The following is a 26,587-nucleotide window of genomic DNA, read 5'->3' as shown; positions in this document are numbered from 1 at the left end:
GTAGCACCTTAAAGACCAACTAAGTTTTTATTTTGGTATGAGCTTTCGTGTGCATGCACACTTCTTCAGATACAGTGAAATGGAAGTTTCCAGGCACTTATGTAGAGAAGGGGTGGGGAGGGGTGGGGATGGGGAGGGGGGATCACTCAGAAGGGTGGTGGAAATGGGTGATTGACTGACTGATAGCTGTTGATGACCGCAAACGACTGCAAATGGTTTTGCATGAAAAAGCAAGGGTTGAGATGGCTGAAGATCGCTTATCATGTATAATGAGATAAGAATCCGATATCTCTGTTCAAACCAGGTCCCTCCATGGTTTTGAGCTTGGTGATAAGTTGCAATTCAGCAACTTCTCTTTCCAGTCTATTTCTGAAATTCTTTTGTAGTAAGACAGCTACTTTGAGATCTTGTATAGAATGTCCTGGGAGATTGAAGTGTTCTCCTACTGGTTTTTCTGTCTTCTGGTTCCTGATGTCAGATTTATGTCCATTTATCCTTTGGCGTAGGGTTTGGCCTGTTTGTCCAATATAGAGAGCTGAAGGGCACTGTTGGCATTTGATGGCATACACAATGTTAGAGGATGAGCAATTAAATAGTCCTGAGATGGTATGTTGGATGTTGTTGGGGCCAGTAATGGTGTTGTCTGGGTGTATGTGGCAGCAAAGTTGGCATCTGGGTTTATTGCAGGCTCTGGTACCAGTGTCCATGTTAAGTCTGGTGGTTGTATTATTGTGGGTGAGGAGTTGTTTAAGATTGGGTGGCTGTCTGTAGGCAATGAAAGGTCTTCCTCCCAGAGCTTGAGAAAGGGAGCTGTCATTGTCCAGGAGAGGCTGTAGATCTCTGATGATGCGTTGTACTGTTTTAGCTTGGGAGCTGTATGTGATGACTAGTGGTGTTCTGTTATTTTCTTTTTTGGGTCTGTCTTGCAGCAGGTTCTCTCTAGGTATCTGTCTGGCTCTGTTGATCTGTTGTTTAACTTCATCAGGTGGATATTTTAGTTCTAAAAAGGTTTGCTGTAGATCTCTTAGGTGAGATTCTCTGTCTGTAGAGTTGGAACAGATGCGGTTGTAACGTAAGGCCTGGCTGTATACGATGGATTGTTTGGTATGTTTGGGATGGTAGCTAGAGGCATGTAGATATGTTTGTCGGTCAGTTGGTTTTCTGTATAAGGTGGTGTCTATATGTCCATCCTGTATTTTTATAGTAGTGTCCAAAAAATGTATTTCTTGTATAGATTGGTTCATTGTTAGGTTGATGGTGGGGTGAAAGTCATTGAATGTCTGGTGGAAGGTTTCCAGGGTCTGTTGTCCATGTGTCCAGATAATAAAAATATCGTCAATGTATCGCAGGTACAGGAGAGGTTTGAGTGGGTAGGAGTTAAGGAAACGTTGTTCTAAATCTGCCATGAAGATGTTGGCATACTGTGGGGCCATGCGGGTGCCCATGGCTGTGCCGCTGATCTGGAGGAACAGGTCATCACCAAATTTGAAGTGGTTGTGGGTAAGGACAAAGTGGCAGAGTTTGGTAGCAAAGTCCGCTGTGGTTTTATCTGAAATGGTGTTCCTTATGGCTTGTAAACCATCATTGTGTGGGATGTTGGTGTATAGAGATTCCACATCCATAGTGGCTAGTATAGTATTGTTAGGAAGATTGTTCAAATATTGTATTTTCCTCAGAAAATCTGTGGTGTCACGTACGTAGCTGGGAGCACTGATAGCATATGGTTTCAGAACAGAGTCCATATAGCCGGAAACACCCACTGTAATGGTGCCAATACCTGAGATGATGGGGCGTCCTGGGTTTCCTGGTTTGTGTATTTTGGGTAGAAGATAGAAAGTTCCTGGCCGAGGTTCCGCTGGTGTGTTTGTGAGGATCTGTTCTTGGATGTGTAGGGGTAGCTCCTTAATAATCTTGTTCAGTTCTTTTTTGTATGCTTGTGTGGGGTCTGAGTCCAATTTCATGTAAAAGGCAGTATTGGAAAGTTGTCTGTGGGCCTCCTGGATGTAATCAGTTTTGTTCATAATGACGACAGCTCCACCCTTGTCTGCCTCTTTAATTATAATGTCTGGGTTGTTCCTGAGATTTTCTATGGCTCTCCTTTCAGCATGGTTTAGATTTTGTAGTAAGCGATGGTGTTTTCTGGTCACATCCGTTTGGATTCTGTGGCGGAAGCATTCGATGTACAGATCTAGTGTGGTATTGCGTCCATCAGGAGGGGTCCATGTGGAGTCCCTTTTTGTGTAACTTCTTTTCGGTGGTAGTTGGTGGTCAATGTTCTGTTCATTGATGCGTTTGGAGGGTGATGGTTGTTCCCCAGTAAGTTGAGAGGTGTTGTGTTGTGGGGATGTAGTTTGTTCTACTTTGTCTTGTTCTTGTGTGTGATGAAAATACTCCTTCAGGCGTAAACGGCGGAAAAATGCTTCCAGGTCCCCGCAGAACTGAATCATGTGTTGGGATTTGGCAGGGCAGAATGATAGTCCCCGTGAAAGGACGGATTCCTCAGCTGGGCTGAGTGTTTGCTGTGAAAGATTGACAATGTTGTTGATCTTGTTTTGATTGGTGGCTTGTAGGTTGGAAAGGTTGCAGAGTTTTTTATTTTTCTGGTTCTTCAGTAACTCCAGTTGAGAGTGGTAAATGGTTTGTTTTTCCTTGTGGAACTTCTGCCAGGCCGGGTGATTCCTGATGGAGTTCTCCAGTGCAGAGAGTTCCTCCTTTATTAACTTCTGTTTGGAATACAGAACGCCGATAAGATGTTTCAGCAGTTTCTTAGATAAAGTGTGGCATAGTTTTCTGGCATATTCTGTGGGATAAGTTGATTGAAGAGGGTTCTTAATTCTAAGACCCTTAGGTACAATGTCCAGGTTTTTGCATTTAGATAGAAAGAGGATGTCAGTTTGTACCTGGGCAAGTTTCTTGGTGAGGTTGATGGACTTCCATTTCATGCGGCTCAATGTGGTGCCTTCCATAGTTCTGGTTACAGGTAGGTAGCCGTGTTGGTCTGGATCGAAGTAAAATAAAAAAATTCCTTCAGTAGCACCTTAAAGACCAACTAAGTTTTTATTTTGGTATGAGCTTTCGTGTGCATGCACACTTCTTCAGATACAGTGAAATGGAAGTTTCCAGGCACTTATGTAGAGAAGGGGTGGGGAGGGGTGGGGATGGGGAGGGGGGATCACTCAGAAGGGTGGTGGAAATGGGTGATTGACTGACTGATAGCTGTTGATGACCGCAAACGACTGCAAATGGTTTTGCATGAAAAAGCAAGGGTTGAGATGGCTGAAGATCGCTTATCATGTATAATGAGATAAGAATCCGATATCTCTGTTCAAACCAGGTCCCTCCATGGTTTTGAGCTTGGTGATAAGTTGCAATTCAGCAACTTCTCTTTCCAGTCTATTTCTGAAATTCTTTTGTAGTAAGACAGCTACTTTGAGATCTTGTATAGAATGTCCTGGGAGATTGAAGTGTTCTCCTACTGGTTTTTCTGTCTTCTGGTTCCTGATGTCAGATTTATGTCCATTTATCCTTTGGCGTAGGGTTTGGCCTGTTTGTCCAATATAGAGAGCTGAAGGGCACTGTTGGCATTTGATGGCATACACAATGTTAGAGGATGAGCAATTAAATAGTCCTGAGATGGTATGTTGGATGTTGTTGGGGCCAGTAATGGTGTTGTCTGGGTGTATGTGGCAGCAAAGTTGGCATCTGGGTTTATTGCAGGCTCTGGTACCAGTGTCCATGTTAAGTCTGGTGGTTGTATTATTGTGGGTGAGGAGTTGTTTAAGATTGGGTGGCTGTCTGTAGGCAATGAAAGGTCTTCCTCCCAGAGCTTGAGAAACATAAGAGTGATCCACTTCTGACACCCTCTCAGTCCCCTGTGCCCTTTGCATTGCTTCCAAGAGTTTTAGAGCTTTCTAAGGCATGCCAAAAGTCAAGCAGTGCCTGTCTGGAAGCGCCTGAGGGCGTGCCCTCGATGGACTCTTTGAACTTAGAATTGTTAAGAGGCGTGTTCTCAGCCAATCTGCTTCTGTGTCCCATTTCAAACCCAAAATAGCACACAGACTGACCTGTTCAGGTAACATGAATCAACCAGACAGCTGATCCATCTAGCTGTGCACTCCTCTGTCTACCAGAGGTTCTCTAAGGTCGCGTGCGGGGGTTTCTCAGTCATGGTGCCTGAGATCCTTTTGATAGAGGTATCTTGATTTGAACCAGGGATTTTTTGTTTGCAAAACTTGTGCACTTCTCTGAGCCACGGGCTTGGAAGTTGGTTCATAATGTGGATCCATTAGAACTGTAGTGTACATATTGAGCAACCTTTGGCACTGTTTTGTTAGGGAAAGGGAAAGGACCCCTGGACGGTTAAGTCCAGTCAAAGGCAACTATGGGGTGTTGCACTCATCTCACTTTTTAGGTTAAAGGAGCTGGTGTTTGTCCACAGACAGCTTTCCAGGTCATGTTGCCAGCATGACTAAACCGCTTCTGGCGCAACAGGACACCATGACAAGTGCCAGAGCGCACGGAAACACTGTTTACCTTCCCACCACATGCACTGGTGTGCTTTCGAACTGCTAGGTTGGCAGAATCTGGGAAAGCAACAGGAGCTCACCCCACCGCACAGATTTGAACTGCCAACCTTCCAATCGGCAAGCCCAAGAGACTCAGTGGTTTAGACCACAGTGCCACCTGCGTTCCACTGTTTCGTTACAATGGTCTCATGCAGCTGCCATTTCCCCACACATTTTGTCCCACATTTTCCACCTGATGTGTGGTAAAATCCTCACAACTACTTTTCAAAGGGCGTTTTGCTGTCTCTTCTCTTGCTCCAGCTGGCTCACACCGCAAGAGAGCTTGCCCCATTTTTATATGGCCACCTGCACAGAATCATGGGTTGCCAAGTGAAGGGAGAAGTATTTTCAGCTTACAGGTATGCAAACATGCAGCATTTTACACAGAAAATCAAATTCAGGCAATTGTCTTTTTGCTTTTACTACTCGTGGTTCTCTAACATTTGTACTACAAGTCGGAAGAGGTGTAGCACCCTAATGTACAAAGTAATAAAAGGCTTCCCGGTGCTGGCTAAATCTTTTTACAAAGGAAGCTTTATGCTGCAGCTTTTTTTCTCCAGATGTAGAAAATTGTACAGTTCCGAATATAGTGTGAACCTTGGACTGAATAAATATTGCATGCGTCTGCAGAAATCTCTTGCTTCTTGAACTGTACATATGTAAAGTGGTTTACGATCCTAATCTCTCACCGATTTCTCACCATGTGAGAGAGATTACAATTACTTCTATTTTACAGATGAAAATACGGCACAAAGGGAGTTTCCAACAGAACCCCTTTGCTGCGCAGCTGTTTTGATTGGGGGGGGGAGAGAGACCTATTAGCAAGTACAGTACAGCTATAGGATACATCATGTAGTTTTCTCTTTATTAGTTATTCTCTTTAGTCACCAGTTGTGTTTTTTTCATTTGGTTATTCTGAATAGCAGCTCTATTATCAAATGGATCATACACTTTGATTTTAGTGCACTTCAAAAGGCATAACCCCCCCCCCAAAGGTTTTAACTGTTCTATGGTGTTCATGCCTATCATGGCTTATTATGTCTCATTTCATCAATACAGAATGTTTTATTCATTTCATTTATATCCTCACCTTTTCCTGAGAAAACTCAAGTTGACATTTGTGGTTATCTTCTTCACCACACCCTGAGAAACAATTTCTTCACAACAGGCCTGTGAGATAGGTTAAGCTGAGAGAGAGTTTCAGTGAATTTCATGGCTGAGCAGTGATTTGAAATTGGGTTTTGCCAGTTCTAGCCTAGAACCATTACAGCACGAGGACGTTCAGCGCCAGCAGCACTTCCTATGAGCAGTCCTAATCTGGCTGCTTAGGGTCAAGCTAGACACAATGGCATGCACACCTTTTCTATTTAGGCACCTCTCCTTTTCTCATATAAATTGGGGATGGGTCTATATTTTACATCAGATAAAACAGTCTTCATCAATCTCGTGCCCTCCCAATGCTTTGAACTACAACTTGCACCACAGTTCTGCCTTCTTGCTAGGATTCAAGAATCCTTTGTCTTGGCACTGGTCCAGATCCCTCACGGCCTTTCCTGATCCAAATAGCATGAGAACTGTCTCCTATGGGTGAAGGGCTGGACCAAAGGAGGGAAAGGAGAAGGGATCAAAGTGGGTGGTTCCTACAGCACTTGCTCAAAAATGCAAAGGCCTAAAAACGTTGGTGACTCCAGTTTTAAAGTGATGTGTAAATCAGGCTGTAGAGTTCAAGTAATATATTTTATTTAGGCAGGTTCTTAAGATGTTGGAAGTTGAGCGGTTTACATTTTTCTTGCGTCATGCTTCCAATTTCTGTGCAGGTGCCTCCTCCCCCACTTCGAGACCCCTCTTGCACCACCACTGGAGAAGAAGGCAGCTCTACAACTTCGGCTTCATGTGAGAAGTTAGTTTCTGTGACCAAAGCCAGCAACATGGACAACCATGTTCCTAGTTTGAAAAGGAAGAGGATTGGTAAGTGGTTGCCTTTTCCTGTTGTGCAAAATAGGCACTGGAGTCATTTCACCTCAGAATCTAAAAAGGCAAGGTGTGCTGAGGTCATAAAATGTCAGCAAAATGAGCTAGGGAAAGTTGAAACACTGAATATTTGTCTGAAGGCAGTTCTGGCATGGGGGAGGGCAAAAAAGCCAAGGCTTGAGAATTGCTGCTGTTAGATAAGACATCTCATGTAGATAGAAGCTTGTAACACGTATGGGTGTTTTCCAGGGCTTGCTACTATCTATGGAACTACATAGGAGTACTTTTAGGAGTACTTTTTACCATCTTCATTTTGTTCAGCAGCAGACCTGGCCTGAATTACACATGCCTTGGTTAAATCTTGGCTATATTAGAGCAAAACACTTTCGTTTTGCTGCCTCTAAAGACAGTATTTATATCTCACCTTTTAGATTAAAACCCTCACAAGGCAGCTTACAGCAGCCATTAAAGTAGCAACGACTAAAACATGAAGCCAGATAAAGGCACCAGTGAAAAGCACACTGGAATTATAAAGTTAATTTAGGAACCTTCTTTAATGCCACCAACGAAGGGCCCATGAACAACTCCTAGCGGAGGGAATTCCACAACAGTAGGGCCACCACTGAAAAGACCCTATCCCTTGTACGTGCTAAACTGATGCTATTTAGTGATAGGCTAGAAAGAAGGCCCTTTGACGCCAATCTCAGGACCCAGTCAGGTATAATATGGGCACAGATTTTCCTTCAGGTAGTCCTATGCCAAATTAAAACAAAATAATTTAAAACAAATCAGAAGTAAATGAGACATCTGGAGCCAAACATAGGAACAGACCATACCAAAATAAAACATAATAAATTAATATCACAAAGTATTAATACCCAAGTAACACAAATGGGTTTACATACTTATGTACTTTATTAGCATTTGAGATCAGTTCCAGCTTAATTATTACTTCCCCCACAGCTGTGGTTTGCTTAAAGGAAGTCAGTATGAACCCACAAAAAATGTTAATCACAAAGGTGGTTTCCATATATTTAAGACAAGCGTCAGCATTTAGTCAAATATACTAAATGCACCAGAATGATTTGAATGGGGAGAGCCTCTAGATTTACCATATTTAACAATGCTCAAAAGTCCTCTATGCAGTCTATGTCATATATTATTCAGCTGTCTCTTTTGAAAACTTCTGCAGGAACATAATCTTTACCCTAATAACAAAACTTTCCCTAAAACTTAATACATACATGCTTTGCTTTTTAGTCCCAGATTTTTGTTTCATTTCCGTGTCCATGGATGGAGAGGGCATCTTTCTGACACTTTTGTGGACTGAATCTTGCTGCCAAGTCCCTCAAACTTCTGCTTTATTGTTTGTTTGTTTAACTTTCAGACTGCCTTTCATCCTGAAGGATCCCAGGGTGGTGCACAAATAAATAAATACATAATAATAATAATAATAATAATAATAATAATAATAATAATAATATAACAACAATGATAATAAACACTTTTGAATATCCCTTAACTGCCCGGTTGATCACTGCACTCTGAAAGTGGGGACTTCCTGCACTTACCATCTTATCAGGAAATCCCTTCTGCACAATTTGGGAATCTGCTCATTAGTGTTATGACATCTGCACTTTGGAATTCCCTCCCCTTGATGATGATGATGACTATTATTATTTTCAACTTATACACCGCCCTATACCCGAAGGTCTCAGGGCGGTTCACAACAAGACAACTTATAAAGTCTAACCAAAAGCAGTAACCCAATAAACCGCCCCCCCCCAAAAAAAATCCACATTCTAAAAGGTTGTTGGATGAATATTAGGCACCCTCTCTGTTGTTGTTTTCAGTGTCTACTGAAAACCTTCCTCTTTCAATAAGCTTTTTAAGTGGGGGTATTTCCTAGTCTGCAGCTGTATTGGAATTGTTTGTAAGATCTTTTTATTGTTTGCTTGTGGCCCACATGCTCAGAACATTTTGGCCCCAGCTGAATTTGAAAATAGACTTTTCGCTGGTCATGCTTTTAAAGTGGAGGATGCTTACCTTCCAAGGGCAGAAGTTGGTATAAATTTTAGGATTCTTCTCATTTTATTCCAAACATCTAAACTGGATATACTCTTCTTTTTACTCCTCCTCCTGTCTCAAACTGATCTAACTCTGAGCAGAGAAAAATGAGTAGGGACATTCAGAATCTTACAGGCTATGTATCTTGTCTCAGATAATGGAGTGGCCAGCCTGTGTGTAGAGTATGAGCAAAGGCCGTCTACCTCACAAAGACAACCTGGTAGCCTCTTGGCTGCACTGGAGTGCAATGAAAAGAACTGCAGAGAGGCAGGTGAGGAAGACAGCTTGCCAGGAGAGGAACAGGTATGAGAGCACAGTTTGAGTTTCTAGTCCCTGCTTTCTCCCCACCCTCACCTAAAACAGGTAATAGACTAGCGTGCTTCTGTTAGGCAGATATCTCGGGCTACAGAGGTGTCACTCAAGTGCCGCTTCACACCTTTGACGTTTTTACATGCTACAGTGAACACCCAGAGTACACCTGGGTGTACAGGTGTGTGCCTAAGATCCCCATAAGCGAGGGCTTCTCGGTTTTCTTCAAAGCCTGCATGTTTCTTGTTTATTATCTGTTGACAAAGAGTATTTGTTTTGTTTTACTGCCGTAGACAGAGTCATATAACAGCACAATATTGCTGGAATTAGGTGTGTCTATTCAGTTTTCTCAGATTCTTTGATTCTCAGGTCAAAGCCAGCTCTTCTAGACAAGGCACTTGAGGTCCATTTATTGGCTGTCCTGTCCCTTTAATTTGTGAAGGTAAAAAAGCAGACGGGGAGATAATTCACAGCATAGTGCTGTAGGAAGGGTGTTTTCCAGATAAAAATTGCCTGTGTGATTTGACCCACTGGAGAAAACTTAAGCATATCCACGTGTTTTCCCTAAAAGGGTGTTTTCCCGCTCAAGGAGTGGGGGGAGCAGGGTGTAAAAAAACCAAAACACTTCCATTATTATGATTACAATCTGAATCTTCCTCACCACACATCCACTTATTCCTTAGTTACTTAAAACCCTCGTACCTACAGGACCACCTCTCCTGGTATGCCCCATGGAGGACCTTAAGGTCCATAAATAACAACACTTTGTAGGTCCCAAGCCTCAGGGAGGTTAGATTGGTTTCAACTAGGGCCAGGGCCTTTCCAGCACTGGCCCCAACGTGGTGGAATGCTGTGTCACAAGAGACTAGGACCCTGCGGGATTTGACATCTTTCCGCAGGGCCTGCAAGATGGAGCTGTTCGCCTGGCCTTCGGCTTAGACTTACTCTGACCTCTTATATGGGATTTGGTATATAAATTTTTCCTTGGCTTTTTTGCTGGCCCATGTAGGACCAGCATGGATAGCTGGCTCGGGTGAATATCTGATGTTTCCTCCCTTTATGGTCTTGATTTATGGGCTACTACTAAAATGAGGCTGCATTTTAAGCTGTGTTTTAAGCCGTATTTTAATTAACTGTTTGTTTGTTGTTTTTCCTATTACGTTTTATTGTAATTCATATTTGGTGTTAGCCGCCCTGAGTTTCAAATGTTAGCAGCCTATTTTTTATTTCTGTCTCTGTTGAATCCCCCGCCCCCGCCCCCGACCCACCTTGAATGTGAGGTTACTAGGAGATGCAGAAGAGATTGACCATAGCTTTGAAGTGCTAGTATTACTTTCCAGTCAGGGAAACCCCACATTTCTAAACATTGGTTGCTTTTCTGCCACATCTCCAGGACAATGACTTCCCTTTGTTCTCTCTCCATTAAGTGAGTGTCTTCCCAGAATTGCGAACATCCTTTCATGCACGGCAGAGCAAAGGTTGCTTTTGTGTTCTTGAGCATTGTTGGGAGGGCAAGCCAGCCTTCAGTGTGGAATTCTTCTGAAAGAGAGGGAGGAGATTGCATTAACACTGTTAACATTTACAGGCAAAACGTTTGTCAACTCTCTCCCTTCGATATGAGAAGAAGCTCATGGATGAGCAGAAAGGAGGCAGGAAGAAAATCAAGATAGTCAGCAATCCGGTATGTTTCAAGGAGTCACCGAGCTTTACGAGAAATCAGATAATAGGAGAAAGATGAAGCCAAACGCAGGTGTTCTCGTTTAGTCCTCAAATGCGTCATTGTTCAAAAAGCACAGGTGCCTTCTTGAAAATGGTGGTCTCTAAAAGCCAAAATGCAGATGAGTTGCTTGGGGAAACCTTCGGCATAAAGGTTTAGGTTAGTAGTGGGAAACTATTTCCATCCCCAAAGCCACATTCCTCGGCATCCTTTCAGGGGCCTCATGCCAGTGTTAGGTGGGGCCAAGTGCTAAACCAGGCACAGTGATGCATGGAGCTGTTACCTTTGAACAGTAGGTTCCATTCCAGTCATGCAGAAGTCAGAGGAAAAATTGGGGCCAGAGAAGTGTGTGCAAAAAGAGCTTGCTTGTGGTTCGTGCTTACTTAAATCTCTTTGTGTTTTTTTTTAAATTTCAGCAGGCTGGCAAAGCCCAAGATCTCTCAGAGACTAAAACTGCCAGGGCTGCAGCTTTCATTGCAACAGTGAAGCAATCTTTGAGCCAGCTGAATTTTAACACATTCTCAAAGGCTCTGCAGCAGTACAAAACCACAAATGATTTCAGTACTATGTTGTGCCAGATGAGCGCACTTTTCGTGGAAGACCAGAAAAAACATGTCCTATTGCGAGGTACGTTGGCCCCTGGACATCTCTTCTGGGCACCTGCCGGTTTTCATGCATAAATTATTATGGTTAATGAAAGGTCTTCTGCAAAGTGCAATGCAGGAGACATCACCCGTGTGCCGCTTGCACTTTTTAATCATCCTTTTATTGTTATTCCTTCTGCTGTGCAGACAGGTAATGTTGGCTGTTTTTATTGTCTTTGCTGAAAAAATCCACATGGATTTGTGATTTGCAATTGTGTATCTGTGATACTAGGAAAAACAAGCAGTTTCCTCGCTTAACCCTAACTCTTTTAGGAAGCAGATGCATGTCCTTTCTGCTTGGTTATATGGGGGAGGGGGGAAATAATCCCAAGAAGTTTTATGATCTAAAGCAGACACAAGGAGACATCAGAAGGGGGGAAATGGAGGTATTGGGACAATGCGGATAGACACCTTGGAATAATAATAAAAATAAAATAATCAGGCCAGTGGCCTAACCCTTTTGTCCATGTGTTATTAGAAGATGTGGTGGTGGCCACTGGCTTAGATGCTTTTAAAAGGCGATTGGACAAATTCATGGTTGGAGGAGGGTGGTCTTTCAAAAGCTAATAGATGTGATAACTAGATGGAAGCTCCAGGTTCAGATGCCTCCAGATACCAAAGCGGGGAGAGGAGGAACGATGAGGGAGGTCTTGCCTTTATGCCCCGCTTATGGGCTTACCAGAAGCATCTGTCTGGCCACAGCTGGAAATGAAATGCTGGACAAGACAGAGTGACCCTTGGATCTAATCCAGCAGGGCTTTCCTTTTGAAGATGATTTTGAAAGAAATTTGGTATTAGCAGCAGGTTCCACTTGTCAGAACTTGAATAGACTGTAATTTGAGCTTTGGAACATTAATCTCAAGGTGGCAAGCCTTTTGTCAATGTGCTACCGTTGTTCCCTGAAAATACTTTGGAACAGGCAAGTGGGGGTGACAAATTTCTAGGAACGTATTGATGCCTTCCTGAATAAAGCACCTTTTCAGTGTTTGATTCTATGAACTTGCCCTTTCTTCTTTCCTATGCAAGAATTTTACCAGTTTGTTCGGCCGCAGCACAAAAAGCAGTTTGACGAAGCTTGCTGTTCCCTGACGGGAGTGGGCTGTGGCTACAAACCTGAGCACAGCCTGAGGCTAGAGGAGAGGCTGCGGCTGGCCAAGAACCCAGGTGAGAACAGCCTTACTTTTGAGGAGCTGGCAGCCCTCTGAGAGTTCCTGCCTCTCTGTATGTTCTCAATCAGGATCAGGGAGGGATTCTTGTCTTTCGAATGCTTGCATCATTGCTCTGTCATCCCAAGTTGCTGCCTGTCTGATCATTAAGCCCCTTAAAGATCCCAGTGACTGAAGGGAAGAGCTGGGGTTGAGGAATAACTTTTAAGCCACAGCCTCTGAGCCCTGGCCGTTACCTCCATTGCTGCTAGAGTAGCCCAACAGCTGAAGGGGCAAATCTGTTCTTATTTAATGACCCAGGGCCAGGTCTTCATAAGTTCACTCTCATAGCCATGCATACTGGAGTTGCCAGTTGGAATGCTGTTCAGTTAGGATTGCAGGAAGCTGCCTTACACCTAGTTCACCTAGCTCAGTGTTCCCTGCACTGACTGCCAGCAGCTCTCTGGGGTTTCAGGAATTGAACCTGGAACCCTTTGCAAGCAAAGCATGTGCTCTGCCAATGAGCTATGACAGCTTCTTTGGAAGAAGCGCTAAAGACCCTCAATGCTAGAAGAAGCTTATTGCCGGCATTGTCCTCCTTGAGTCCTAACCATTTTGTGGAAGCTGTCAATCAGGGACAGGTAACCTGTGATCCTCCCGTTCTTGTTGGATTTCCAACTCCTAGCCAGCGTAGCCAGTAGTTTACCTCCTTCCTATAAGTCCTAGAGGAAGCCAAGGATAAAAGCCTTCTTAGTAATGACCCTGGGGGTACCCTACATATTCCATGTAGGGGCTGTATTCAGTTATTCCCAACCTGGTAGGACCTTACATTGCATCATGGGTTTCTTCATTAACAAAGGACAGGTTTCTAGAGCAGCAACACGGAAATCCTCTCTTCACTTTCTCTGTGCCATGCATAACTTTAAAAACCTTGATTATAAACTCCTTTACTCACCTTTTTTTTTAAAAAAAACTAAAAATCCCCAGATGATGTAACCTGGCCTTTTAAGGGAGTTGCTCCAGCTTGCAAGAGGAAGAAAATCACCCCATGTCAATTTGACTTTAAATGTTTCCCTAAAAGTAATTAAAATATTGTATAAACCCATGGTCCCACTGGTTTCCTACCTGGACCCTGACCTGAGCTTTCCAGTCTCTTACTAAAGCTCCATTTGGCCCATTAGACCAAATTCCCATTGAATTTCCCTCCTAGAATATCATTCTCCACCTAGAACTACCCTCTGCTGGGTGGATAGCACAGTTGGTTAGACTAGAGCAGGCATCCCCAAACTGCGGCCCTCCAGATGTTTTGGCCTACAACTCCCATGATCCCTAGCTAACAGGACCAGTGGTCAGGGATGATGGGAATTGTAGTCCAAAACATCTGGAGGGCCGAAGTTTGGGGATGCCTGGACTAGAGCCTGGTGCTGATAACATCAAGGTTGCAGGTTCGATCCCCGTCAGGGAGAGCTGCATATTCCTGCATTGCAGGGGGTTGGATTACATGATCCTCAGGGTCCCTTCCATCTCCATGATTTATGGTATTTTGGATATGTTTTCAGTGACTTAAGATGCTTTTGTGTTTCATTCCCTAATCTGGCTTTTCTGTGGTGAATTCAGTCTTTCATAGACCACAAGACCTCACCTTTGCACTGATAGGAAATATTCCCACAAAAAAATCTCTTGCATACTCAATATTATACTGATATCATATGACTCTGCCAGACCATTTCAGCATACTTGTTATGTTTTTTGTTCTCTAAATAAGTATGTCTTGCTCAGACCTAATTGAGGAGGCCTACTGCAACCATGACCAAGTGCCATTTGGGGGCACTGCTACTTCAGCAGCCTAGTGGTGCTGAAAAGTACCTCAAGGGTCATCTAGTCCAGCCTCCTGCAATGCAGGAATCTCAACTAAAACATCCGTGACAGATGACCACCCAACTTCACCTAAAAGCATCCGCCACCTTCCAAGGGAATCCATTCCATTGTTTAACAGCTCTTACCATCAGAAAGTTCTTCTTGATGTTTCATTGAAATCTTTCTTGTAACTTGAGGCCATGGGTTCAGGTCCTACCCTCGGGAGCAAGAAAGAACAGTTGAAGATGGCTATCATGTCTCCTCTTTTCCAGGCCAAACATACACAGCTCCCTCAACCCAGTCCGATAACCTTGCCATGCCACTGGAAAACTACCCTTCAGATAGGCACCAATTGTACTTCTTACTGTACACCACTTCCGTATTGTTTTTAATGAGATACGGTATATATGGCATACAAATATGTGGTATATTTTAAACAAAAATGGTAAGAATTGGCCTCCCTCAGGAAGAAGTTGTTACTCTGTTCATTCTTCCTATCGTTTGGGAAAGTGATTTCCCTGTCATTTTAGGATTAAGAATAAGGATACTGTACATTGCAATGATTCCGTTGGACTTCCTTTCTTTTGTTCTTAACATACTCTCACGACTTCCCACCTTCATTCAAGCAATGTTTGTATCTTGTCCTCTTTGATATTAGAGAAGAAATGCGAGGAGAAAGCCACCTTTTCGGATGGTTCAACTGGGCAGCTGAACACTGAGCAGCATTTGAATAAAGGAGGTTCCCACCTAATTTTTGGGTTGGACGTTGCAGGTATGCTTCCTGTAAAGAAGAAATGCATAAAGTATGTTAATGGCAGGAGCAATATAACTTGATTTTAGTTCCTATATGTCAATGAAAGTATGTGCAGCTTGTGACCATTTAACAAAGTAAAGAAAGAAAAGTGGTCCCTTGAATCACACCTTCACATGTTCATTGGACTGATGTTAAAATCACGAGATTGCACACAAACTCCCCACCCCATCGAAAAAACCCTATGTTTTTAATTTTATATTGCAATGAGGTTTTTTTAAAATTTAATTGTATTTTAATGGCTTCTATCGCAATCGTGAGCTGCTTTGGGTTTGTTGTGAAAGGCAGCAAATAAACCAGGGATGGGGAACTTGTGGTCCTCCAGATGTTGTAGTTCAGCAACTCCCAACATCCCTGACCACTGGCCATGTTGGCAGGATGGATGAGAATTTGAGTCCCAAAACTTCTAGAGAATCAGAGGCTCACTAACCCAAATATCAGGGTTAAGATTAAATAAATCTGTGAGTCACTATTGACTCATTGAGTTAGTTTTGACTCACACATGATTTGCTTACCTGGTACCTGTTAAATTTCATTTTTGTTATCGTTTTGAAGCATTGCACATCCATCACTAAGGAGGAAACTTTTCCTATGGCTTACATCAGTGTGTATTAAGAGATGTTGGGCAGTATGCAAATAAATTGCTCTGCTAGCAAAACAGGACCCCACCTCCTCCAAAAAGGGGGAAAACCCCCAAAACCCTAACAAGGAACATTCTTAATTTTGCTTCATTTGTTTCAGACGGCTACATTTAGGATCCTGTCCTACATTTAGGATCCTGTCCTTATGTGCCTTGCCTTGTGCTTTTTAACAGGAGGAAACAGTGCCTGTGTGACTGCTGAGCCCTCCAAAAAAATGCTCAGCTCCCTAAAGGAGAGCCGCAACCAAATAATCCGATCAGCCTACCTTAGTGACCTCAAGGTGGCTCTGGACCAAAGCAGCTTCAGCAGTTTCTTTTCAGCGCTATCAGCATACAAGAAGACTGATGACTACGATGCCATGGTGTCTGTGGTTGCAGCCCTCACCACAGAGAAACCAGAACATTTCCATCTGCTACAAAGCAAGTATCTGCCTGATGGTTTCTCAGAGTGCCTTGCTGCCTGCATAACTCTGCTCTTTCCACCCACAGGTTACTAAGCCTGTTCCTCGGTGTGGTGGGCCATATCACTAACAAGCTGTGTGTAACAGCCGTGGCTGAACTTCTTTATGGCACGTCAGTTTCAGATACGGATGGGGGAGAAGTTCAGCCTGGTTTGCATTTTGATCCGAATTTATTTCATTTGCACTTCCTGAAACGGTTTGCAGATTGAAACACATCTAGTCTTTGAAATTCACCTTTCCAACCAAAAAGCATGCTGGGAAATACATATGTTAAGGGCATTAGTTCATATACAGTGAAGGCGCCTGCTTTGATATCAACAGGCAGGGAGTTCCAAAGTGTGGGTGCTGCCACACTAAATAATCGAGTTCTTACAAATGCAGGTATTGATTTGGAGAGAGAACAGTTCCGCTAATAAGCTCATCAATCTCGAAGGAGGTAAAAGATTAAGTACCATGCGGAAGAGGCACTCTGTCTTTTCATCTCACTAGATTATTTTAGAAGCACCTTTACACTCAGACAAGTTGACACAGCAGGCCAGCTCTGGATCTTGTACAAGTCATCCTTGGCACTAGACATATTTAACCAGAAAATTGCAAGGCTTCAGACTTGTCCTAGTTCACCTCTGTAGGTCTAAGACAGGCATCCCCAAACTTCGGCCCTCCAGATGTTTTGGACTACAATTCCCATCATCCCCGACCACTGGTCCTGTTAGCTTGGGATCATGGGAGTTGTAGGCCAAAGCATCTGGAGGGCCGAAGTTTGGGGATGCCTGGTCTAAGACAATCATGCAATATTCCAAACTGGTTCCCAAGTGGATTTCCCCAGCATGTGTTTTTCAGGGGGCAGACAAGAAAGCAATCCTTTTTCCTGCTCTTTTTTAAATATGACATTCAAAGAGTCTTCCTGACTATTAAAATGACTCAGCCACAGTAGCTGGAAACCAGAACAGGCTGGATTTAGTGATCAGCTAAGAGGGTTTTTTTATTGTTGGTCTTGATCATTTTGAAGTAAAATGTTTCCCCATTCCCCTGGAATTCCCTGGCTTATAACAAGCTGGCTCCAACTGTGTGGGCATGTCATTATTTGTTTATGTTCACAGGGTTCTCCATGTTTGTGCGTCCCCATCACAAAAAACAGTTCAGACAGATGTGTAAAGAGCTGACTGGAATGAGTTGCCCTGAGGAGAGAGAGGAGGCTCTGTTACCAGCACAGGAGGAGGGCTCCCTTGGCTTGAGAGACTCAAACTGCACGGTGGAAGAGAGTAAAATCCAGGATAAAGCTGCCAGCCCGACCCCAGGTTTGAGTTGCTTGTTTCAGTACAGTTTCCCCTCCTCCCCAAAGAAGTCTGCTCCAGGTTTTCTTCTTTCCATCCACCAATAAGGGAAGTAAAAAGAAGCTGCAGCCTTCTCCTGTTCAATGAATCAGATATGTAGCTGTAGCCACAAATCTCACCCAGATTTTTAGATTGTGAGTATACTATTATAAAACGGCCAGAGCAGGCTGATGAAGGCTGAAAGTGTCTGAAGCTGGCAGTTCACACTGCATCTGATGTGTTACATATTTTTGTTACTGCCATAATGGATAACTTAACTTTCAGTGACACATCTAGGCCAAAGTGTTCTTATCCACTGTTGCCCCCCCCCAAAAAAAGTTTCCTGATTACTCATCCAGAGAATACAGATGCTTTTGCCCCACCTACCAGAAGGAGGAAGAGCAGTTTACAAGTTTGACTCCCCCGTAAGGATGTTTTCATCTTCCCAGACCAGTCCTATCGCTCTCTTCTTTCACACTACAACAGCTACCTAAAGGCAGTTCACAGCCCCAGATCAGTCCTGTCTCATGGTACGAAACAGGTTCTGTGGTAGAACTTTTTCCTTTTCTTGGAAGTGTATGGTGGGCATTCTATCCAACACTGCTTCCTTAGGTAGTATCAGTGTAAATTATATCATTTTGCTTATACAGTGGTACCTTTAAGAACAGCTTAGTTTAGGAACAACTTGGATTAAGAACGCTGCAAACCTGGAAGTAGGTGTTTTGGTTTGTGAACTTTGCATTGGAATAAGAACATGTTTCACTTCCTGTTGAGTGTGTTCCATTTGTAAAGTCCCCCGCTGCTATGGGAAACCACGCCTTGGTTTAAGAACACTTTGGTTTAAGAACGGACTTCCGGAACGGATTAAGTTCTGCTCTTTGTATTAGCGTTTGTGTCCCCCTGTGTCTCTCCCAGCAGTGTTTATCCCATTGGACAGCCGAGATAGTTTCCATCCCAAATCCAAAACTGAAGCGCAGTTAAACTGGACCTAAATAATTTTTTCATCTGAGTTAAACTGGAGTCAATTGGCCATCCCTCTCTTGAGTGTCCAGGAAAGGAATGTTGGCCATCAGACCTGTAGTTATTTAAATTGTGGAGCAAGTACCATGTGTCCTAATCCTGGAGGATGGGTGGTATAAATAAGCAATAAATAAATAGAAGAAAAAACTGCCCATACATAGTTACATGTGCTTTTTGAGATGTAATTGTAAGATCTCCTCTGCAGGTTCCTCCAAGAGCGAGATGCTAGAGAAGATCCTAAGTGATGCCACCCCTATAAGTAACTTGGAACCACAGAACTCCAAGGGAGGTCCAAGCAGTGTCCGCACACCCATGGATTCTGACACCGTGCCCATCTCACCATTAAGGGGTATGTAAATATTGGATCAGGTAGAAGCCCTTCTTCCTTCAAAAGAAAGGATACCTCAACTGCATCAGAAATACATTATGAATGCAGTAGCTCAGTGATAGGGCATATGCTTACATGCACCAGATCCCAGTTTCAGTGTGCTGCACCATCAGCTAAAGGACCTCACATTTGAAGGCTACCTAAAGCTTTGGAGGATGTATAAGTCAAGAGTAGACAGTAACAAACTGGATGGGTTAATGACCTCATTAAGTAAATAAGAGCTTTATATATTCAGTTGTCTAGCTAAAGGCTTTCCAACCTTGCCACTAGCTTCTGTTGCCAAAATTTGAGAAGAAGACAGTTCCATTAGTTAGTTCCCATCTGTGTTCATTCTGGCTTCTTCCCAGAAGAGGCTGTTGGTCAGAGTGTGTTTTCCTTCATCTCTGCAGTCCTCGGGGAACTATAATATCAAACAGCAATAAATCTGACAGCTTCTGTTGTATGTATTTTATCTGTGCAAAAAAGGTCATTACTATGTAGGGGGGCAGTACTTCAGCTGCCAAAAGGAGTCTGTCTCTTAACAGTCACACTCTCTTTCAATTTTCCAGAAGGGTTCCAGTGTGGGAAATGCAAATCTGAGCATGGTGTGCCTTTTAAATGCCAACTGTGCGACTTCACTTGTTGCAAATTATGCTGGGAGAGTCTCCTAAAGGTCGGTTTTGCTTGTCCAAGTTTTGCTTTCTCCTTTCCTCAAAACAACACTGTCTGATTGGTTTCCCTGTTCACTGGTAGAGCAGCTACTTCATAATATTATAATGGAGCCATTTCCCCAGTCATGGCTGGCAGGGTTAGTGCCAGATTGGCAATGTGTCTGCACCACCAGCATCACAGCCTTGTCCCTCCTGGTAAGCCGTAGTAACAGTCTGATAGGAGGTCAGGTAAGCAGCTGCATCCTGGCCCACTGACCACTACTGGCCATTACTTACTTTCCCTGGCTCCAAAGATGTGTGACTTACACATTTTAAAATCTGTTTTCAACTGTGGAGTTAGATTCAGGTAAGTAGCTGTGTTGGTCTGGCACAGTAGAAATATATATATATAATTAAAAAATTGTCCAGTAGCAACTTAGAGACCAGCTAAGTTTGTTCTTACTGGACTTTTTAAAAATATATATATATATATATTTCAGCTGTGGAGTTGTTACAGTTTTCCTCTACCAGAAAAAAAAATGGGTGGTTCTTGTGGTCCATTGCATCCACAGGCATCCTCTCTCTTGTGAGGCAGTGGCACAAACAGGCATGCACAGAGCTTTCAGAAGGTACCAATAGCACCTGGCCATTCAGCTTTACTCAGGGAGGGTGCATTGCAGAGACGGACAATATGTGGTTTTCCATGTTCCTGCTTTGGAGCACATGAGTCCGTCATCTGGTCACGCATTGAAATGGTATGGGTTGCAAGCTTTAATCTCTTGGATCAGTTTAAATTGTATGAAATTACAGTTGAGAAATGTCCCCCATTTCATGGGCCTTAAAGCAAATTAAGTATATGCAAATGCAATTCTTCTCGGAGCTATCATTGTTCCGGTTAAGCTGATTAATTGGGATGACTGAGGGAGCAGCAAGTACAGCGAGTCCCCCCCCCCTTTAATCATGGAATTGCAACAGTTCCAGAGAAAGAAAACCACCAGAGTTTAGTGATCCTTTATGCTTTTTCGAAACAGTGCTTGTTGAGTAGGGGCTCCTGCCAACCTCCCACCCCCCTTGCCAACCCCTGTCCCTCAGAGTGTGAAGCCAACCCCCTTTCTTACAAGAGTAATATATAGTAAGGAATGTGTCAGGCATGATTGCAGTGTCCTCTGGGTCTTGAACCAGGCAGCCCTGGCAGCCAAAACCTTGTCTCACTAAGGCATGTAGGTCATCAGGAGGTATCGAACCAGCTCTCTGCTCCTTTTGGGCACCAACAAGGTAGTAAGAGAAACACCCCTCCCTCTACCCCTGACCTATCCTCTATTGCCAAACCCCTTTAACGAAGGGGGGTGCTTTAGAGAGTCATTTGCAAAAGTGCTCTCTGAAGTGCCTCCCTCACCCGTTCAACCCCTCTGGGGATGCATGTAATGGGGGGTGGGGTGGGGAGGTGATTCAGAGCAAACTGCTCCCTGAAGCATCTCTTCCCCCCCCCCTCCATTAAACCTTCCTTCCCCAGTCATACATCCTTACCAGATCTTGGAAGCAGAATGAGTGATGTAATTCGGGTTAATCGTGTGTGAGTCAGATGCCACAGTTTGAGCACCAAAAGCTTACATTTTGTTTCACTTGGCCCTTTGTATGAGTTCTTGGCAGAATGGCAAACGTCAAACATCTTTATTGTTCTTAGTGGAGTTGCTCATGTGATAAATAAATGTTGGGCAGGGTTCATTTTTTCCTGTTTTCTTCTTCACCCCCACCCCACCCCTCAGGTTGACAAGAAGTGCCCGGAATGCAAAGTTGATACCAAGAAGAGACATCTATCTATGAATTATTGGCCAGATCCCCAATGAGAGAGTCAAAAATAGCCCAGGACCATGGAAAGGAAGCAAAGTGTACATTTGTTTTAAGCAAGCTGCTCTTTGTTCTCTGGGCTGATGTTGCCACCTCATGTCGCCACGCTCTTGCTGAAGCTCCTCCATCAGAAGAGATTTTCAATGCACAGCAGAAGCTTGGAGAAGAAGCATGGTCTTCACAATGACAAATGGCAGCAGAAGGTGAAAGGACAGAGTAATCTTTAGGATTACAGTTATCCTGATACTCTCAAACATTCTAACACTTTTGCAGCTGTTGGGCTCTTAGAATGACATTTTTACACAAAAGCATAAAATCATTTTTCTTATAACAGTCTCTTGAGTGAGGCAAGATGATTATGGCTTGTCTCCCTATGGACAGTTTGTTACTTCCGTGCCTGCTTTGTAAAAGCAATCAGTTTGTAGGTGCTAAAAAAAACTCTTTGAGGTGTTGGCAGGCCTTGTGATCTACTGTATTTGCCAGCTGCCTACCAAAAGAGTTCAGAGAAACTGACCAAATGAAAACCTCAAATTGAGGTGGATTATCTGCTCATTATGAAGGTTGTGTGTATTGATAGTCAGCTGTCAATTTTGATAGTTGATAGTCAATGTAATTTTGGTGAGTCCTGAGCTGGTGCTCCAGCTAATTAAATAGAAAGCCTCTGAATTTCGCCACTTGTGCCTCATGTCGGAAACTTCTGCTGATAAGAAGGGATTCTGCTCTACTCTGCTTTCTGATGCTTCAGAAGGAAGTCTTCAACAACCAATTGGTTCTGCTGAAAAAAATAGAAAATAGATGGAATAATTTTAAGTATATCAAGTGCTTTTATATTTTTATAAACTGCAAGTATTTTTGTGAATTGAACAATTGCATCAGTTTTCAAAAGTGGGAAATAGTATGTGTTAAACTATGTCAATAAATAAATAAACGCATTCGCCTTGTGTCTTCAACATCAGCAGCATTCCAAAAATTTTGGGCAGCATCCAGTGATGGCCACCCACTTGCACAATGGATATCTGCTTGTATAATCAGACTCCTGGGTTCTCTTTTCCCCACTCCAGTCCTCCACATAATAAAATTAACAGTTTTTTTGCTTATGGTGTGTCAATTGGCAATAAAGCATGTGAGTTAGTAATCATAAAATTAACAGTTTTTTTGCTTATGGTGTGTCAATTGGCAATAAAGCATGTGAGTTAGTAATCATGGCTTCAGAGGTAAAGCTAAACAAATTGGGTTGCATTCACTGACTGGAAACAATAATGCAGGGTTTTGTGGGAGATACTACATACGGAGGAGAAAAAAATGTGTATGGAACAACTGATGAAAGGAAACACGGAATATTTTAAGACTACTGAATTCTAGGGAAACAATTATTTGAGGAGGGTGAGCACGGATGTGAGGGGGAAAGAGTACAGAGAGCCCCCCCCCATCCTGAGGAGCAGCTCCTCCACCAGCAGCGGCGCCAGCGGGGAGGGGGAAGAGTCCAGTGAGGAAGGAGGAAGAAGGAGACGGGGCTCTGGCAGGATAGCAGAGCCCCTGCTGCACGTGGGAGAGGAAGAGAGGGGGGGAAGAGGGGGAGAAGAAAAACATGGAAAGGAGACCCTTTTTCCCTCCGGTTCCGGAATTACGCAGGAGGAAACGCGGGAGGAGATTTGGGGTGCCCAGACTCTTATGTTGGAAGAAGATGCGGAGCGCGCCATTCCAGGGTTCTGGGTCAGACTGAGAGGATGTATCCTGTATAGCTCTAGCACTGTAAATAGCCTGCACTCAATAAAAGCATGAAAAGGCAAAGGTCTGGAGAGTCGTTACTCTAGAGCAGGCATGTCAAACCTGCGGCCCTCCAGATGTTTTGGACTACAATTCCCATCTTCCCCAACCACTGGTCCTGCTAGCTAGGGATCATGGGAGTTGTAGGCCAAAACATCTGGAGGCCCGCAGGTTTGACATGCCTGCTCTAGAGTAGTTGCAACGCATCCCCTGTGACAACAGCCTTCCAAGGCCTTTGGCATCTCTTACACTAAAATTTAAGACGCCTAGGCATCTGGTGGGCAGGGGATCAGTGCTGGAGTTAAGGCTACAGTGAATGGGGAGCAGGTCTGTGCACCACCTCTGATTCAAAGAAGTCTCTGTATGCAAATAACTGTCCTTAATCATGAGAAAGGCTAGAACAATTAAAAGAGTCCTGTGCTTTCTGGCTACAGACCATCTCCTCCACCTCTCCTGACCAAGAGCAGTAGGTTCAATTCTGCAGGGTGCTTCTTTGCAAGCGGCTTTCCTGTAGGAGAGGAGGAGCACTTCGCAGGACTAATACCTCCACTCAACAGACGTTGCACCATCAGGCTCCTACCTTCTGGGAAGATGCAGCTAACGGTTAGGCAAGTCTTGACCTTTTCATTGAGTTTTCCCACCTCTTCCCTGCTTTGTGCCCCACTCCTTGACAGTCTCAGATTGCTCTGGGCCGCACATCCCAACTCAGAGCAGTCCACAGGGGTCTCAACCTGACTCTGCTGACAATGGAATCTCTTTATAGGCCCAATTTGGCCCTAGCCAAATCCACTGCGCAGTTCTAATAACTAACTTACAGAACACAAATACGCACACACCTAATTTTGATCCCCTTGGAAATAAGTACCATAGGTTGTTCAGTTGCTTTCAGGGAAATTGGTGAATTCTAAGAATTTTCAGGGTGTGGTCTTAACCTTCGCAAAGTAGTAGAGGCTTTTTCTTTGATGCCATTTTGCAACAAAGAGAAAAAAAATTGCTTCCAAGCAGCAGGTTGGCTGGCCTCAAGCAGCATGGCCAGATTCCTGGTGCAGAATGCCTAGTGGGAACTATGCTGCACCATGGCATTGCCCTGTTCCCCAGTGAATTCTTGGGTGGTTTTAAATGGGAACTGGATCAAATCATGGAGGATAGGTCTAGCGATGGCTATATTGTTCATGACAGCTAAATGGAACATCCACATTCAGAGACAATATACTTCCAGTAGAGACTGGTTCATTAGGGCAAAGGGGGCAGTGCCTGACCAACCACAATCTGCCCTCAGCCAGCCCCCTACTATGACCATCCAGGGGTGGCATTGGCAGTCCTCTTCCTCCATAGACTCAGCGTTGCACTTGTGCAACTCAGCAGCAGGGAGGATGGGAATGAAACCAGAATTTGTTGGCTCTGGCTCCATCTACTGTTGGTCTCCCTACACACTCCGTACCTCCCAGGCTCCACGGTGTATCTGAATACAAGCCACCGGGGGCGAGCAACTGGAGAAGACAACTCTTCATGCCCTCCTTGTGAGCTTTGCAGAATCACCTGGTTGGCCATCCTTGGAAACAATTTTCTGGACCAAATGAACTGTTGGTTTGCTGCCGCAGGGCTGCCTTATGTTCTTATAGACTTAAAGGGTGCAGATTAGGGGTTTGCATGCTCCTTTACTATCACAAGCTGGCATCTGGGAGAAACCCCAGGTTAGGACCTGTCTCCTCAACATACCCATTTTCCATAAAGGCTGCATTCAATAATGTGATCTAATGATCCGCATTCTGAAGTGAAACAATCCTAGCAAAGTTGTGCATGATTCCTCTAAATGTAGACCAGCTCTTGGAGAAGGTGAGAGAACAGAGAACAGTGAAATACATTTTAATATTTCTATTTAAATGGAAACCTTGTGAAAAATAATCACACCCTAAGATTTATCATTTATGCACAGAGTGTTCCTCAAACAATCCTGGCTTGCTTCGTAGAGTAGCAGCCCAAGTTAAAACAGAATGGCAATATTTTTAGGTATGCCTTTTGAGAGAGTGCTGAGAACTGGCCCCAGAGAATCTGAGAACTGGCCCCAGAATAGAGCACACTTCTCGGGTGATTTGGTTAGGTCAGCTTGGTCCAGAAAGCCTCTCTTAGAAATTAGTTCTATGTCTTATGCCTTTTTCAAATGATAAACAAGCCCCACATCTAAGACCAACTGCAGAGATCAGAAGGACCATTCTATTGCAAAAGAATAATGAAGATGTTGAGGGTTTAAAGCTGTTTGTGATATGCATGCATTAGGAATGGGGGGAGGGGGTCATTTTGTTCATATTTAAAGGCCAAACTGCCAAATTCTCACGTTCTGAGAATACATCCATCCTTCACTATTCAAACTTTCTTGAATTTTGTGATGCAGTTCAGCAACCAAGTAATTGTGCAAGGATCCATATGGTGGGATATAAAGTGTGCATAAACATTTGTATGTTAGTGAAAATAATGTTGCATTAGGGGAAATTGCTTTGCAAAAATGTGCATATTGGACAAAATTGTATGTATTGGGAGAAATGTACACTGCAGTGCTGCTGAATTTTCAAACTGATGTGGAGAACTGAACTTTAGATTGGAAAAATGAACAATTCAGAAACCAAAACTGGCCTATTCATGCATCCATGGCACACACACAACCTTCCACATAAACATAGGCTAGCCTACTGAATGACTGACCCAAAGCAACTCTTCTATGAGGAAAGATTTTGGCGCTGAAAAATTAGTTTGGCGCTGAATAATTAGGGACCCAGGTGGCGCTGTGGTTAAACCACTGAGCCCAGGGCTTGCTGATCAGAAGGTCGGCAGTTCGAATCCCTGTGACGGGGTGAGCTCCTGTTGCTTGGTCCCAGCTCCTGCCAACCTAGCAGTTCGAAAGCACGTCAAAATGCAAGTAGATAAATAGGAACCGCTACAGCGGGAAGGTTTGCCAGAAGCGGCTTTGTCATGCTGGCCACATGACCTGGAAGCTATACGCCGGCTCCCTCGGCCAATAATGCAAGATGAGCGCGCAACCCCAGAGTCGGTCACGACTGGACCTAATGGTCAGGGGTCCCTTTACCTTTACCTTTAATTAGTTTCTAGTAGTGTTTACTTTCCATATTCATGGGAGACTTTGACATATCAGACTTTGAGAAGCTGGTATAACTGGTTAAGTACATCAGTTTTGTTGAATTAACAGCTAAATATTTTAAAATGGATTTTGAATAAATGCACACCATTTTGAAAATTAATTGTGTTATTCTCTTCCTTAGTGGGTCGTGCAAACTGCTTTTCTCATTGCAGGTCTTTGTTGCTTCTTAGCTAGGAGGGTTTTTGCAGTTGACTGAACCAGAAGGGGGAGGGTCTGTTACTGATTCTGCTCTCTCCATTTTGAGCGTGTCCCAAAAGCTTTTCCTACGGCTGACTTTAAGC

General features: G+C 43.7%; 1 protein-coding gene across 7 annotated transcripts in view; it reads left to right on the top strand.

The window, feature by feature from the left end:
- The window catches only part of RTEL1 (regulator of telomere elongation helicase 1), a 107,713-nt gene extending 85,195 nt beyond the window's left edge, over positions 1–22,518 (top strand). For 5 of the 7 annotated variants that reach the window (XM_035124213.2, XM_035124212.2, XM_035124211.2 and 2 more), the window contains 11 exons: positions 6,383–6,533; positions 8,758–8,906; positions 10,498–10,593; positions 11,046–11,256; positions 12,300–12,437; positions 14,934–15,047; positions 15,901–16,146; positions 17,288–17,485; positions 18,726–18,869; positions 19,457–19,560; positions 21,304–22,518. In XM_035124213.2, the coding sequence (XP_034980104.2) occupies positions 6,383–6,533; positions 8,758–8,906; positions 10,498–10,593; positions 11,046–11,256; positions 12,300–12,437; positions 14,934–15,047; positions 15,901–16,146; positions 17,288–17,485; positions 18,726–18,869; positions 19,457–19,560; positions 21,304–21,384 (1,632 nt within the window). In that variant the 3' untranslated portion in view covers positions 21,385–22,518. The remainder of the gene's footprint in view (positions 1–6,382; positions 6,534–8,757; positions 8,907–10,497; positions 10,594–11,045; positions 11,257–12,299; positions 12,438–14,933; positions 15,048–15,900; positions 16,147–17,287; positions 17,486–18,725; positions 18,870–19,456; positions 19,561–21,303) is intronic. The other 2 variants (XM_060277360.1, XM_060277361.1) reach the window with 2 other exon arrangements.
- The last annotated feature ends 4,069 nt before the right edge of the window (positions 22,519–26,587 follow it).

This window comes from Zootoca vivipara, chromosome 7 (genome assembly GCF_963506605.1).
Source record: "Zootoca vivipara chromosome 7, rZooViv1.1, whole genome shotgun sequence".
Classification (NCBI taxonomy): Eukaryota; Metazoa; Chordata; class Lepidosauria; order Squamata; family Lacertidae; genus Zootoca; species Zootoca vivipara.
The sequence above is the reverse complement of the archived record's forward strand: the minus strand, read 5'-3'. Positions and strand labels throughout refer to the sequence as shown.